The sequence below is a fragment of the Dicentrarchus labrax genome, unplaced genomic scaffold (genome assembly GCF_905237075.1).
Source record: "Dicentrarchus labrax unplaced genomic scaffold, dlabrax2021, whole genome shotgun sequence".
In the NCBI taxonomy this organism is placed as follows: Eukaryota; Metazoa; Chordata; class Actinopteri; family Moronidae; genus Dicentrarchus; species Dicentrarchus labrax.
The window spans coordinates 7,185,767-7,203,009 of NW_026136714.1; the positions used below are offsets into that span (position 1 = coordinate 7,185,767).

A 17,243-nucleotide genomic window follows, 5' to 3' on the forward strand; every position below is an offset into this window, starting at 1 on the left:
TAGGAATGCAAATCTACTCCAGGTGACTTTATCCAGCAACGAGAATTAACTGTTAAAGTTGGTGCTTTTATAGATGATCAAAGTGTCATTCATTTCTGTCAAAATATATTAAACACATAGCGGGTTAAAACCCCTCTAATTAGCATATGTCTGAGTTGAGTGAAGTAATCCAACATTTTAAATTAGACACAAACAGTCTCACCACAAGGTCCATTAGGAGCTGTCCTGGAGCTTTCGATTGCATCACATGATCTTCCTCAGCAGATGAACTCAGTGGACTTCATCCATGTTTTTCTAACCAGTGTTTTGCATTGAATCAATCACAACCTTCCTCTATGTGCTATTGGTGAGAAATATCTTCATACCATGGTATAACAAAAAGATGACTAGCTTTTAAGAAAATATCGATACTTAAGTATTGCAATGTTTTGTTTTGTGATATTGAATCAATTCTCAAAAAGACAGTATTGATTTCTGTGGTTAAACCCCCAGCCGGTTGAATGAACAGTTGTAAGCGCAAATGGATTTTTTGTATATGGGGGTGTGTTCATTATACTAGTTTTCCTATATCGCAGTATATTGCGTAATATTGCTGACAGTATCGCAATATATCACAATACACTGAACTATAACCCTTGTACCATGATACACATCATCAGATTCCTGCCAATACACAGCCATAAAGATGACGCAGGCAAAAGTTTTGTGAGCCTGGCTTTTACTTCACATTTATTTCCATTACATTCATTCATTTAATAGCTTTGTCCAAAGCAACTGAAATCCACTGTGGATCAAGCTTTTATATTAAGGATTTGCTTACTATTATGAAGAGACACTCTGTGTTTGTGTTGTATTACTTCCTGTTGGCAGAGAGGAAGGCGTCGGGGGGGCTCTGTTGCTGCCCAGTGTTGTTTTTGACTGATTAAATGGAGGTATCCTACATTAAAATCTTTACCAGTGGAATTTTAAATTGATGGTCACTTACGTTAATGCCAGTAAATTCTTTTGAGGCACAGTGAAAGCTGCAGTAATCTTGATTTGGGGGAATTACCTTGTTGTCATTGCTCTTGGAGCCAGCGACAGCAGTAGTCTTCAAATAGTTTTAAATATATCCAATAACTGGCTCAGAATACCTTTCTAACACATTCCTCACAAATAGCATTGTTACAGGCTTCCAGCAGCTTATTGGTCCAGGAATCGCCGGGCCAAGTGACACTTTACAGGAGTGGAGCAAGCAGACTGAGGGATATAAAGAGCAACACATACATTTAACTTTTCTATTAAAGTGTGAAAAGAGGGATTTATAGAAAAGGACAGGCGGATTTATCCTTTCCGTGCTTGTAAATGCTGAGCATGCAATTACCCCTATAATAGAGGCGTTGTGTCCAAATTGGAGCCATTAAAGTGATTTAACAGTGCGTGGATTGGCCCTGGCATTTGCGAGGATGTGTACACATGGGGTGCAGTGGAATGGGTGTTTAATCACAGCGTTTTAGAGCCCGGTAATAGCAGAGCAGCCCATGTAGAACACTGACGTGCTTACTCATTAGGGACTGTAGTTTGGACTGGGCTTCACTCTCTGTTTGGATGTTTTTGATTTTAAGATATGAAATATTGGTTTGCCTAACTGATTGACCTGATTATGGTTACTGTTAATGTTGATACTGTACAACCACCAAGTGTTTGCTTTCTTTCTTTCTTTCCAATAATTTTTGGGGGCTTTTTGCCTTTTTTTGATTTGGTTTGACTCGAACCCATGGCTGCTGCAGCAAGGACACAGCCTGGATGCTATCTGAATGGTATTTTCTGCTCAAGGCAGGTCGATTTTTGATTGATTCCATTCATTTGTTTTTAGCATTTAAGTTGTCAAACAAATAATTCCAGGGTTATAAAGTGCTGTCACTGTTAAATCACAATAAACTGAACTTGGAGTTGCATATTGAAATTACACCTGGCAAAATGCTTGTTGCAGACAAGTACCTGCTTCATCAGCCTGTTGAATGCATCCTCACTGCTTTCTGAGTGGTGGTTTTTGGAATTCTTAAAGCAAATAAGTGAGTTTTTTTTTACCTAATGGCTTTCTAGTCTCTTTTGCTATTATTCCATTCCACTTCTTAAACCCTCAAAAATACACTAAATAACTTTTGTTCAATAGATTCGGTGATGCTCCGGGGCAGGTCTATACCAACCATCTAATCTTATTCAGAGTCTTTGTAGATGTTTGTGCAGCAATATCTTGAAATGAAAGATAACATACTATGCGTATGTTATGTATAATTGTTTCCGAACTGGACATAATCAGTGCTAGAAAATGAGTGCATATCATAACTTTTAACTTAACTAATTTAACTTTAACTAGTTCATTCTGTTTTGCATCACATCACAACATAAAAGATTCTCCTTTTGATACACAGTCCTTCCATTTCCCCCCCTTTTTTTTCTTCTACTCTTCAACCTCTTGGATGGCATTTAATGCATCTTCTGCATCCTCAAAGACACCTCCTGGAAGAAAGGAATTCTTCAGAATGAATAGGATCCAGCATTTTGAATATTTCTCTTATATGCTTTGAAATGTAGGAAACCCTTTCACTCTCTCCTCCGCTCCTTCTTTCTTGCCCCCCATTTCCTCCCTCCCCTCTCCTTCTTCACTTCTTTTTGCCCCAGTCTTTGCGCGCTGGAGTGGAGCCCCTGTACAGGCGTGGCGTCCTGGGGAGAGCTAGTAAAGCATTTATTACGGGCTTTGCAGTTCTGTATTATACTGGCAAGCACAGAGCCACTCATGCTTGGCCTTTAACTTCCCTCTGAAGTTCAGCCATACATGAAAAGCGGGGGCTTTGGCCCGCTAATATATTCCTGGTTTAATATTGTATCAGGAAAAAGTGAGGGACGGGGTAAAGATGAGAAAAAAAAAGGTAGAGGGGAGAAGAAAATTGTGTTTAAAAATGTAAATGGAATCCTTGAGAGGTTTTTTCCATGCCTGTTCACCGGTAGTTTGCTGATTAAATATCACGTGGTGACACTGGCAATGCCCAGCGGAGCTTTTGAACCCTGGATCTGTGAAGAATCCTTTTCGAGTCTTTGTGCGTGGGCTGTCTACCATAACTTCCTCTCAAGTAACAATGTAGGGACAGGCGGACAGGAAGCAAGACTGCTTTCTCACCACTACATTCATTCACTCGCCGACTGCCCTGATGTTAACTTTGTTGGGCTCGGGGTGTAAGTGGAAAATCTCTGTGTCTAAAAAAAAAAACAGGAAAAGAGCGAGGCGAATTAGCCCAACTCTCCATCTTTAATTTTTTTTTCCTCACATTTTTTTCCCTTGAAAGATCTCCCCCTTTTCTCATCACTCTTCTTAAATCGCATCCTCATTGGCGGGTCGTACTTTTTTAGGTCAGGCTTTTTTTTTTTTTTGGTGTTTGGGGACATTTCTGTGGTATTTTATTGGTGTGTTCACCATATGGAGGGGGACAATGGGCAGGACATCGGGCACACCCTAATTTTGGATTTCTCTCTTCTCTTCCGCCTCTTCTCTCTTTTGGGTGTGTTTGTCCGTTGTGTGTCCTGGTCGAAGGAGAGACCCTCCTCCACAGAGCTTGCAAGAGGAACCAAGTGGAAACAGTACTTCAGATCCTGGCGCTTCCTGGCACGGATGTCAATGTTAAAGGTAAGACTTTCTCGCTTTCCCTTTTCTCTGTAACCTCAGTCTCACCGTCATCGCACTTCACTCCCACTGTTTGCTCTGGGGTTTCGAAGAGCGATTAACATTGGAGAAAAAAAAGAAGAGAGAAGAAATAGGAGTGCGTGTGCGTCATCATTGAGGTTAACCTTTAGCTAAAATTTAAAGGGTGTGTCTAGAAAGAGCGGGATGGATTAGAGGCTCAGATTTATAGCTTTATGGTGACTTTGTTAAGTGAATTGAATGCCTTTTGATATTTCAGAGTGACTTTCTTTTGTCCATTTAGGTCAAATATAATGACTTTCCCCCCTTTTATGGAAATGTTGTGCTGTTTCAAAGGTTCCTTCGATTTCGCAATCGTCTTTTAATAGCAGCCTAAATGAACTCGCATCTCGGTAGGGGGCTTATGCAAGAAGTGATGTCCAAAATGTGATTAGGCAGAACTATGTGTAAAATGGTAAAATTACCGCTGTCACCTTGCAGTTGTCTCCCAAACGAGGCCTGTGTTAACTGAGGCAGAACATTTTCGCTTGCAGTTTTTTATCGTCCGATAAAACAGATCTACATTATGATGATCTCCAAATTGTCGATTTTTAAATTCTTCCGGACTTGTCCATCCATTGACCATGACCGTGAACGCTGTCAACGCTGACTGAGGTATTTGAATGTTTCTTGGAAATGCAATTATATGAGACATACATGGATGTGTATGGTCATTATTCGTAACTCCCAAACAAAAATGCGTCTAATGAGCTAATCAGCCTTAGTTCAGTCATGTTAATGTGTTTTGTTGTATGGCAATGTAAATGATAGATTAAACATAAATTTAAGTTCCGTGAAAATGATATAGAGTTGTGTGTATAGCCTGCGTCACTTACACTGTCATATTTAATCATTTTGCAAGGTGTCTCTCGTCAGTTTCACCCACTTTTGTCACAGAGTTCCCCCAATGCTAGCTTATTTGCTAGCTGAGTTATCAGCTCTCAGCGTTAACCAACAACTTAGCCACCACAAAGTGGGTTAGCCCACTCATGCCAAAACAAGTCTCCAAATCTTTAATACTTCATCATGACACTCAAACAGTGAAAACATTCAAATACCATATATGCATCCAATACCCGAGATGTACAAATATATATTTAACGGCTTTATGCCCAAAATTATGCAATTAACATTGCACTTCTTGGAAGAAAGCTAAGTCTTCAAATAGATATCCTTAAAAGTTATCAAGTAACAGTTTATTTTTCTCCAGGTTATTCAGCTTTTTTATTAAGTAAGGATTGTTTGTGTTCTTGTTTTTGTGTGTTGGTGTGTGTGTGTGTGCTTGGTTTGTTGACCATTTAGACCACGTAGGCTGGACGCCTCTGCATGAAGCGTGCAACCATGGCAGCACTGCGTGTGTGGAGGCTTTGCTACGTCACCAGCCTGCCCCTGTGCTCAATAACCAGGTGGGTGGAATCAGTCCACTGCACGACGCCCTGCTTAACGGACACATGGACATCGCCAAAATGCTACTGGAGCATGCAGGTGGGTAAACATCACCGATAGACTAAGAGACTCAGTGCTTTAAAGCGTGAGCTGACGTAAAGCATGACACAAAGTATTGGTTTTATAAAATGGAGCTAACACTATTAAGAATCAATTGACTCAAGGTAATATTGGTCTTTAAAGTGGTTGCTAAGCAGCACATCAGTTGTTTTTTTGTTGTTTTTCTGGGAGTGGTTTTTCATACATTGAGAATATATTTGTGGTGGTTTACCCTCAAGGTAGCGAACTCCAACATCCACACTTTAGAGATGGCTGCAACTTTGCATCTATGAACTAATTTGTACTTAACATAGTCTCTAATGTAGTTTTTAGTCTATTCTATGAATGGATGGATGCACATGAGTGCACCATACTGGCAGACATTTTAGTCAATCTACATTCTTTAGTGCATTTTTACAGAGAAAAGCAAATGGAAAAAGAGAAACTGTCTTTGTGGGTGGTCTGCTCACATACAGTGATATATGGGAAGCAGACTTAAAAGCATTAATGTGAAAATTTACACGTCACATGTCTATTCAGGTGCATAAGGTTAGGCTAATGCTTTTTGATGTGGTTCGGAATATGACCAGATATTTCTTTATTTTCGTGTTAGTTCTGTCTGTTGAAAGTTGAAATTGTGACACTGATATTGCTGCTACCATTACTCAGACAGGTTCAATTAAAAATTGCTACTCTAACTGTATGTTACATGTTTATATTTCCTAATTGAATGAGATATACTCAACTGTTTTCATATGTCTTCCTGTAATCCATCTTCCTTGAAACGATTCATTAAACCAAATGGCCCCCGTCACATTGATGGAATCATATAATGTTAAAATAAAACACCTTTAACTTGTCTAGCCAGTTGGCTGCCAAGAGAGCTAATCTGCAGAATTAACCATTTAGCTAATGATTTACTGCAGTGGTGGGGTGCATGTCACTGCTGCTGTAGCCAAGACAAGCTTTCAATTTAATGTAGCCAACAAATGTAGCAGAGCTTACTGACAGATTGAATGCTGCTTTCGACCTTATTAGCAGGGCCAGTTTTATCTTAACTAGCCTCCTGGTAGTGTGGGGGACCTGTTGATGGTGGGGCTTTTAAAGGGGCACTCCTCTGATTTTAAAGTTGAGTTTATTTGTCACAAAGATTATTGTTTAGCCTGTGAAAGCAGTTGTATAATGTCTTCTCTGGCTCTGGAGGGAAATCTTCAAAGTCTGAAAAAATAACCCTGATGATGTCGTCAGGGTTAATTCGTATCGGGCTTGGGGACTTCACTGTTTCATCAGAAAGCCTGCGTTAAAAACTGGGGGGGTGGAGTTATATAAGATATGGGCATTCACCCCGCATAGAGGACCTAACTGAAAGATTGATCCAGATTTAATACTAAAAGTTAGGGGGGATTACGCCTTTAATGTTTAAATTTTTGGGTTGTGTACAATTTATCATATTATCTGAGGGTATTTGTATTGGTAATATTGTCTTAAATGTCTTTTGGTGAGAATCTGATGCTTTTTAGATGAGCTACAAATGATAGATCTGTTAAAATTGCTACTTTTGGTTCTCTACATTATTCATTAGAATAATGTGCTGCATACATACAATGTACCCAAGACAAACAGAATTGGTACTGGGCGCCAGAGGCCGTAGCAGTTGTCTACTTCTTCGCTGTATGAATTTTAGATCTCCTATACCATCTCTCCCTCTGCCACCACTGCTTGTCTTCATAATCCTCATGCAACCCTGCACTGCAGATTCTGTCCAAACAGATTACAGCATCACCTCATAAGATGTCTGTTAATGTCTCTTTGACGAGATTAGAGGAGTCAGGATCCTCCGCTTGCGAAATTCACATGCAGGTTTTTGTGGAAATGTGTCACAACACAACTAGTTTGTGTGTCTGCATGTTTGCGTGTCACATACAGTCTGAGCTCTGGAGGGTTGAAGTGAGCGTGACGGGTGCCGGAGCACAGGAGAGGGTGGCGTCGCTGGGTGTGCAGCAGCAGGTGGCAGAAGAAATGTGTGCGTGTTTTTTGGGCAGGATGGGGAGGGGTGCCATTTGCTAGCGTTGAACAAGTCTCCCATGTAACATACCTCTGCCTCTGCTCACTTCTCAGTTTGACTAATTATAGTTAATTTGATTCGACTTTCCCATTAACACATGTACATATTCTGTCCTCAAAAAATAAATTAGACTGGGATTGTTTAGTCCCGGAGAGGAAACAAGAGAGCGCTCTTTTTTTTTTTTCTTTTTTTCTTCCTCAGTAACAGGAGGGAGAGCAAATTAAAAGAGGTCAGAGGAAGAAGCAGCTATCTGTATCTGAAAAATTAGAAGTAAGTGTGTGTGTATGTCTGTCTGCTCAGCAGACGTCTGGCCTGCTGTCTAGGCCAGGTCTTTTCGCAGGGACCAAGCAGAACAACAGGAATGAGAATACTCCCGATTTGAAACACCTGCAGGCTTGTACATTATACTTCTTTTTCTCACTTACTCTCCTGACTGTTAGCTATTTCCTCACACCTTGATGGCGGGTTGTCTAAAGGCTACAGCAGGGAGCTGGTGAGGAGGTGGTCCTCTTGACTCCAGGCTATATTGTCTCTCAGTGATCTGTGATCTCCATCCGGTTGCCATGGACACCATCGATAGTCCTGGCATTTTTTTCTTCCTTTTTTTGTTTTATTTAGGTCTTTAAGTCTAGGCAGTTAAATGTGGAAAGTTTTAGCTTTGGGGCTACATCATGCTTAGTTACCATAACCTTCTTTATGTTGTTGTTCTTTCCAGTTTTCACTCTAAACCCAGGCGGGACTTTTGTGCTTGTGGCTGCATTTCTAACGGCCATACATCAGACTACTTTTAAAATTTTGGGAGACTCGCTGCAACGTCCCATGATAGGAAAACAGGCCAGTGGGCCAGATGCATTTCCATTTCTCTCTCTCCCTTTATTTATTATATTCCTGTGTTTTATTCTTCGGAGTGCCTGCTACATCTCCTGAAACTATATTTTTCATTGAGGCATTCACCCTGCTGTCCTAGTTGTTTCCAACAGACAGGCTGAACCTAGCTGCCAAGGTTTTTGGTAGGCCAGAGAGGGCAACACTGACACTGGCACACCAACAAAGCCTTTATTTGGGAGTGATCTCACCCCTTTGTAAGCCTGTCTGCTTGGAGGCCTGGGCTCTATATATATGTGTGTGTGTGTGTGTGTGTGTGTGTGTGTGTGTGTGTGTGTGTGTGTGTGTGTGTGTGTGTGTGTGTGTGTGTGTGTGTGTGTGTGTGTTAGTTATAGGGGTGAATTGTAGGGGGGAGGAATGGATGGATCCCACCCCTCAGCCCCTCTACCTCAGTCCCTCCAGGCTTATGGAGCTGGCAAGGAAAGGATGCCATGGCTGAGGGCAAGGCTGACTCTGCTCTCCTCCCCTCCTCCTCCCATTGCCCAAGGCTGCCCCACATGACCCTATGTATAAGAGTGTGTGTGTGTGTGTGTGTGTGTGTGTGTGTGTGTGTGTGTGTGTGTGTGTGTGGGCTTGGCTTGTTTTTACACAGTATGGAAGTGTCCTTGGCTTTAAATTTTGGTCTATGTGTATGCATGCAAAAATATTTCTTGAATCTCAAAAGCTGTAATGAGTGTACGTTGGCTTGCAATTAAGTATTTGTAAGTGTGTGTTTGCTGATGCTCACTGTGCCCCTTCCTCAGCTGGTAGGAGTGTTTAAATTTTGTAGGGTGGCCAGGGCAGCCGGTACCCCTGATTGGAATGGAAAATGACCTGGAGCCTTTAGCTGTGCAGTTCAGACCTGGCACACGCACACGCGCACACGCGCACACGCGCACACACACACACTCTCACACACACACACACACACACACACACACACACACAAACACACACAAAGGAGGCGTGTCTGTGAGGAAAGGGGGTGGAGAAATAAAGAAAAGAGCCTTTAAGCTGTCACCACTCGGCCCTGTGAGCGTAATCGCGGATGGCGTCCTCTCAATACAGCCCACCGTGTTAGTAAGCACAGCCAGTCCACCTCGACTTGTAAACACAGACACATTCACACACACACACACACACACACACACACACACACACACACACACACACACACACACACACACACACACACACACACACACACTCATACTCATTTAGATGCTTGGAGGGGAAAGAGTATAGGAGCAGAAAGAATTGTTCAGGTATGTGTAAAAGTGTTTTTGTTGTTTCTCTTTCGCCTAATTGTTTGGCTTGAGTCGAGTTCAAAGACGGCATGAGAGGTTGCTACATGACTGCCTCCTCAATTTCTCCTTGGATTTTTTGTGCATCTCTCGTACGCACACACAAACACACATGGTTAATGCACAGCGCCCCGTGGTCCCTGCAGATCCTAATGTGAACGAGTGTTTGTGGAGCAGAAAGATGTCATTTGCTCAGTGGCACAGGAAACACACGGTCCCCTCGGACTGCTGTAGTCAGTCATGGTTTGTCTCTGTCTGTTTGTCTATCTCTGTCATAGATACACGCACACACACACACAGACGCACAAACAAACACAGGTAGCGTTTTAGACACACTTGGGCCTCTTCACTGTCAGCACGGTAAAGAAAGTTCATTCTGCTCAGCACTTATTTCCCTGTGGGTCCTGAACTGGCAACTGCGAGGAGCTGAGCACTCGTACTATTAGAGGTGAGGCTGTGTTTGGAGCCCTCGGCTTCACTCGGGTGTGTTGATGTTTCAACTTCAGGTTTCTGCAGGCTGTATTTCAAGGACTTCCCTCACTGGGAATTTTTGACTAGATTCTCCTTCTTTCTCCTCTCTTCCTGCCTGTCTCTCACTATCCAACACCCCCTCCACCCCCACCCCAACCTTTCTTTCTGTGATTTGGGGTGGTTGCCAGGATTAAGTCTGGAGCTCTATCCAACAGTCTCCCCGGGTGTTCCTCAACGTGCTCCAAAAGGAGGGAGAGACCCCTTTTTCAGATGTGTGTGTGTGTGTTTTATACAGATGAAGGCCAGAGAGGATGGTTTTGCCATTTGTTACCAAAGATTTCTTGCAGGCCACTTCTACCCAGCACCACCTTTAGTGTGTAAACACACTCATATTTTGCCCTTTTCATACAGTTGCAGCGTTTGCGAGCATGAAGGCCACAGGGAGCTAGCTCCAGTGAAAAGGAAAGGGCAGAGGCCAAGGAACATTAAACAATTTTTATTCACCTACAAGGTTTTGCTGGAGTTTAATGTCGAATATTTATTTGTAAGGACTACATAATAATTGAGAGTGGTGAATTTATAAGTGTGGAAAACATGCTTTTCCATCCACAAAGCTGAGTTTCAAGGTTTACTTCATGTCTTTTGTTCACTTGCGGGTTGATTTAAAAGAAAAACAACGTGGTCACAGGCCAGAGATGATTTTTTGTTGTTGGCCATGAAGATCATTCTCTGTGTCTGCCCTGCAGCCCTGAACTTAAACTATCATACACTTCACTCCCATCCCCTAAATTAAACCATTCAACAACAATTCTAGAAGGAATTGAATAGTATATTGAAAGAAATTATGTTGATAGAAAAAACAGACAAGAGAAGAGACTTTTATTTGAAATTAATTTATAAGAAGTCAACAATGGGTGTTGAAAGTCAACAATAGTTGGTGTTTGAACTCTGGTGGAGTGGGTCATATAGTGAAAATGAAGTGTAGACATTGATGAAGACATTCAGCAGCAGTTAAAGTGTGTTTGCTTAAATAATTCTTTCAATAGAATAAATACCCTGCAGCGTATTTAGTTTTGTACTTTTAAAGAGGTTGGGGCAGCTGTAAGGATGGAACATACAGTGGAAGCAGTTATTTGAATGTTACGAAGGAGTTTAACTTTGTAATCACAATGTCAATGTCAAATCGATTTACAAAAAAGTTTGTAAATGACTACTTGCGGTGTCTCTCCACATACTTTAAAGGAATTGTCCCTATGAAAACAGTTAAGTGTGTTGTGGATTATCCAGAGTAACCGGGACATCGTTTCTGCAAAGAGATGCAAATGTTTTTTTTACCAGAGGATGACTCCCGAGGATGTCTTTGATGATTCCCTGACTTTTAATCAATCCCCACCAGCAAGTCAGTTTTCATTTATCCTGTAAAATATCTCATCATCTACCAAATGGTAGATGAAACATTGCCAGACGATCATACCTTGGCTTTGGATATGATCCTCCTACCTTTCCTCTTGCATTACCTGCTGAATTTACGACATCCCCATCAGCTGCAGCTGTACTTTCTGTTTAGTGCTAAGCAAATGTTGGCATGCTTAAATAACGTGATATAATATACATGTTAAACATCAGCATGTTAGCATTAGCCCTCTAAAGTACACCCTCACAGAGCTGCTGGCACAGCTGTAGACTTAGTAAACTTACACCTCACCTTGTGTCGTATCACACTAAACCTGAAAGTCTTTTTGTCTTATCTTTGCACAGTGTTTGTTTGCACTGGGCACAAAAAAAGCATTTTAAGTACAGGAAAATACTAACATGTCATAGTACTTCTTGGACTAGTCTTTGCCAGGAAAATAAAACCCAGTGAGTTAAATCTATTTAGCTTATTGTGCCTGTGAGAGCTTTGCAGACAAAATCTAAAATCAGTCTTTATTTATTTATTTTGTGTCTTTATCTCGCTCTAGTCTTCTGTGTTCATGGATTAAGTTAGTATTGGTTTCCCTTTTGTATAATTTGTTTTGTAGGCACATTTCAGTCTACTTCTAGCAAATTAACTTCCAAATTGTTCCGGTTAGCTAAATGAGGCTGTGTGTATGTTAATGGCATCATAGGCAACTGTTTATTTGCTTGTATGTGATGATTCAGTGCATGACATATTATTCGAGCTAACAGCTGATGGCAGTGATTAGCCTTTTCTGATTCAAGAGACCAGTTAAGAGTTCATTTAGGGCTCCACTCTGATTATTTAAGATGCTTAACGCCCACCGCTGATCAGCATCCAGTAAATCAGAGTAATATCTGATGCCCCCTCTCACTAGAGGTGTTGGAGTGGCAGGGGATTACACAACGCTAGCAGTTGGTGTCCGTGCTTTTACATCCTACCTTATCTGCCCCACCTCCTCCTGAAGGCTATGATCTAATTGTAATCTGTGCCTGACCAGGCTGTGTTTGGGTGAGGACCCCAGGAACATTGTAATCATCACACACAGCCTGTTAAGATGATGCTTAGCTGTGACTGAGCGGACAGAGCCTGAGAGTGGCTGTAATTTGTAAAATTCAAGCTGAATTCAAAAGGGAAATATTGCAGAGTCAATATAGTATTGTTCCCGTCTCTCATAATATTGCAACACAATAGATATTGACCTTACTGCTTCATCTGATGTAACCTCCTCTGACTGTGTTTTTTTTATTCTCTGAATATCAAGGTAGAAAATGGGAGCGTTGCTGGAGCAGAGAGGGATTTTAGCATATTCACATGTCTGGCTGGTGTTTCTTTTTCCTGCATCTGATGCCTCTCTGATGGCTGCTTTGGTGCTTCACTTGGTTGGCCTTGTTGTTTTTGCTGTGGTTTCTAGTCGCTAGCTAGCAGCTCCCTGTGGATATGTGATGCCGTGCCCCTGGCTGCAGTTCACACACTCGCCCTGCCTCTCTTATTCAGGCGGCGAGGGGGGAAAGAGAAAGAGAGAGAGGATGTTTACCATGCTGTGGAGCTGCCTGCTTCCCAGCTTGTCTGCCTCAGCCCCAGCCTCAGACCAGAGACAGAGAGGGAGAGAGAGAGAGAGAGAGACATAGGGGGAGGGAGGAACTGCATCTTTCTTCCCTTCCCTCCCTCCCTCCCTCCCTCTTTTTGCGCCAATTTTCCCCTCCTCCCCTCTTGCTTTTATATTTCTTGTCTTCGCCTGCCCTCTAAAGGCCAAAGGGCTTTGCGCTCTGTGTGTGTGTGTGTGTGTGTGTGTGTGTGTGTGTGTGTGTGTGTGTGTGTGTGTGTGTGTGTGTGTGTGTGTGTGTGTGTGTGTGTGTGTGTGTGTGTGTGTGTGTGTGTGTGTGTGTGTGTGGCAGTCAGACTGCATCTGGCGGGTGCACCAGGCAGTGGCTTTTACTCAGCATGTGCATTTCCTCCCTCTGCTCTAGCTTCATAGTCGAGGTCTTAGCGAGACATTTTCACATTCATGTACACACACACATGTACACACACACATGCACACACACACATGCACACACACACACATGCACACACACACACACACACACACACACACACACACACACACACACACACACACACACACACACACACACACACACACACACACACACACACACACACACACACACACACACACACACACACACACACATAAAGGATGGTGTAATTACCCTGTGCTCTCATGTAATCCCCCAGGTGTTGTATTTATCTCCACTGCAGCATATCTGACACCCAGCGCCAATACCTGGATTCACTTCAGTCGTCGTCCCTGCACCAAACCATTCCCCAGCTTCTAGTCTCATAACAGTGTGTGTATGTGTGTATTACATTATAAGCAGCACGTGATGCTATTTTCATGTCCTCCATTAGAAAATATGTAATTGAGCACTGGCTATGACCGTTGACGTCTTAAGTACTGAGTGCAGTTGAGCTGTGTGGTGGGACATTACAGTGTGTTTTATATCCCAGGATAGATAATTAGGAGCAACTGCTTCTATTGTAGTGTAAGTAGGCAGGGAGGAAAATAAATTTAAAATTGTGGAAAAGCAAAAGACACAAGCTGATGCTTAATGGAAATAAAAGGGAGAAAGTCAAGCAGGTAAACATGCAAATGTGACAAACGGCAGACAGCACGCACCGGCAGACACAGTTAGCTTTCAGGCAGACAGATCAACAATCAAACAGGCAGCCATACAGTCAGCCCTTTACACTTTCAGGCAGCCAAGCCCAGGGCCGTGCTGCGGGGGCCCTCTCCTCCCCACACCAGTGTCATCCCTCTGGTTGGAGCCTGTCTGTCAAGACACAGGTTTGACACAGTGACGTCGGGGAAACGCAGGCACTTGCATATATTGCGTCGCTTTCTCTTGTGCCGGTAAGTGTGTGAGTGAACAGAGCTGTGGTTGACAGAACGAAAGCTTGAAGAGACAGTAGGTTGGACTAAAAGCACTGCAGCAGATACCTGTTATTTTATTTTGGGTGGCAGTTTTGTTTTTTGTTCAGATAGTTTTATAGTCATTTCCGATTTTCACAAGAGAGTAGAAGGGAAGTGTAGTGCAGCAAGATTTCTATTGTTTGACAATACAGTTCTAAATGGGAACCTGGCTGTAGCGTAAGTGCTGCTTTATCTGGTGCTTTATGCTTAAATTATCCCTATTTCTGTTATACTCATTGACATATCTTTGCTGCTGTAACAAGCGATTTTCCCATGAGAGGAGAACATACTGTAGGAGTTATTTAACTGATGCATGGAATTCCTGTATTTCAAGAGGGACTGGTGTAAAGTATTTTAAAAATGTAGTTCAGTGCACACAATTACATTTTTTTCCACCCTTTGTTAATTTTTGTGTTCTCTATATTCGGTAGCTGTTCCCTGTCGCTGTGTTGTGCCAGCTGAAGACAAGTACTGCTGCAATAATTGTTGGAGAAAGGAGAAGTATTAAGTACAATTGAGAGCAGAAAACCTTGTACTGCATTTTTCCTTGAAAACACTTTACAGAGCACTTGGATTCGTGGCCCAAAACCAAGCACTCTGTAGCATCTTACAGGCCCCCTTGCAGACCTCAGTCCAAGGCTGGTCCTCTGAAAAGGGAGGCACAGAATAGGATGCTTTGTGAAGAAAAACAGCCTCGCTCTTCCATCCCATCTTTTTTAGAGCACATCCGGAAGTGACAAAGATGGATCCGTTTTCCAGCAGACATGACTTTGTGTCTTCCTGTGTGTCTCTATGGGGTACTATAGTAGTGTTTTTTTTTTTTTTTGACAAATGCACATTCTGGTAGACCTGAAACAGTTTGATATATGTCCGCCATGGTTGGCTTCACACATTAAAGCCACTCCTACTGGATGAGTGTAATAGCGAGGACAGCTTGTTATAGAAACCTGGTGATTATGACCTGCTGTGAACAACCTCACTCTATTTCACACGCCACGTCGCTCCGTCCTCTCCCTCCCCTCTGCCTTTCTCTTGTGGCCACTTTGATCAAATCTGTGCTCTTACGTCCTTGACTGCTGCCCCCGATGCCTGACCCCTGCATTTGAAATTTCCCCGCTTATGTAAAAGTTTATGTAGATTAATGCCACAATTTATGCAGATTCAGTTTTTGCCACTCAGGCTTGAAGCACTAAAAAGGTAGATGAGCGCTGACCTTCCCCGCTAACAGCTACGTGAGCTCTCACCGATTATCTCATAACTGCTGCACACAGTGTTGGTTCTGTGGCAGACAGAGAGATGGAGAGCAATTTCAGAATTCATAACGTTCCATTTTTAACTTTTTTTTAACAGTGTCATTTAAAGCAAAGCTGTCTTTTTGTCAAATGGCCTTTGGGAGGCTTAGTAAGTGTGGTTTATGCCACAATGCACCACACACACGATTGTCCCTCTAAAACATCATGCTTCCTGCAGCCCCACAGTGTCTGTCAAACAGAAACAACTGCCAGCAGTGGTATCAAGCAACAGTCTGTGTGTCACGCCGAGCCTCCACAGAGCCGTAAACTTGCAAGTGGCTGCAGCATTGCCGAGGTCTAACAGTCAAGTGCCATCAAGAGCAGTTTGCCATAGAAATGGGTCTATCTGAAAGCAAACAAAAGGCTCACATTTGACTTGAACGCTCCATGTAGGCTAAGTGGCACAGGCCTGTCTGACACTGGAAAATGGCTTTCAGTCAGAACAGACAAAGCAGAAGAGTAGAGAGAGTAGACGGTAAATGTCACCGTTCTAACTTTCCTGGGGGGAAAAGTGTTAAATTCAGCTGCGACTGTCATGTCCAGTTTGAATGTAGTGAAGCAGGGCCGAAAGGGTAACGCTGAGGTTGTTGGAGAGGTTTTGAATGTATAGATATTTGTATTCCTCTTTAGGATTTTTAACATTGATGTACCTCCTCTGCCTCTTTCACTTGAAATAATAGCAATGATCTTCATTGTAACTGCAAGCGTAGACACAGTATCTGTAGCGCAGTCACACATGATTTTGATTAATGCATTTTTCATCCTCACAAACCTCTTTTTCACACCTCCTATAAAGAGTGAACTTTTAGCCGAGCAATTTTCTGATCTCGCATTCGAGGTCTGTTGCGACTTTGACACCCTCCAGTAGCTCTCTGTGTTAGTGTTACTGATGATACCGATGAGCTCACTCACAGCATTACATCAAAAAACACTAGCAGGAAAGCAGAGCCTCCATCAGGTCACTAACCCTCTGTGCCTTTTACACAAACACAAAGTGACCCGCCAGTCACACAGTTAAGACAAGGTGTCAGCTGAAGTTAGCGCTGAAGTGAGCTAAAAGCCCCGGCTGGCACGGAGGCCCAGTGGGAAAACAGCTGTTCACTTTAACTACTCACTTCACTGCAACTGTGTGTGTGTGGGAGAGCGTCTGCGTATGCACTGTCCAGGACATGTATTCATGTGTGTGTGTTTTCTGTGCGCTATTTATATCTGTTACTGTGTCCCGCCGTTGACCCGCATGGTGTCTTTTCCGCCTAATGTGATGCTGCAGCCTACAGTAGGTTGCCTGCACATGAGTCTGTCATGTTATCACTGATGTTTCAGCTGGCTGTTTATATTAGACTTGTTAACCTCCTATTCATAGGCCTAACTGCCACTTTAAAATCAACTATTTAAAATCTGATTACATCCTGCTACATTTCAGCATGCCAAAACTCTAGGTGGGTGTTACCTAATATTATAATTTACAGTCCTCCTCCACTTAAAAATATGTTTTTCTTCTTGTTCCTACAGTTTTCTGTTTGAACTTCACTGTGCACTGGAAGGATGTTTTCACAAGTGGAAAGTGTCTCTGTGCTCACTTGAAATCGGAATTTTAAGGATCAGGCCTGATTTGCGACATCACAAGTA

General features: G+C 42.6%; 1 protein-coding gene across 2 annotated transcripts in view; it reads left to right on the forward strand.

Moving 5' to 3' along the window:
• Positions 1-17,243, forward strand: part of slf1 (SMC5-SMC6 complex localization factor 1) — a 31,947-nt gene that overhangs the window by 13,140 nt on the left and 1,564 nt on the right. Inside the window, exons 16-17 of one of the 2 annotated variants that reach the window (XM_051423740.1) lie at positions 3,572-3,664; positions 5,021-5,203. The exons of the other annotated variant lie outside the window; for it this stretch is intronic. Of the exons in view, the coding sequence (XP_051279700.1) occupies positions 3,572-3,664; positions 5,021-5,203 (276 nt within the window). The remainder of the gene's footprint in view (positions 1-3,571; positions 3,665-5,020; positions 5,204-17,243) is intronic. 2 annotated transcript variants of the gene reach the window in all.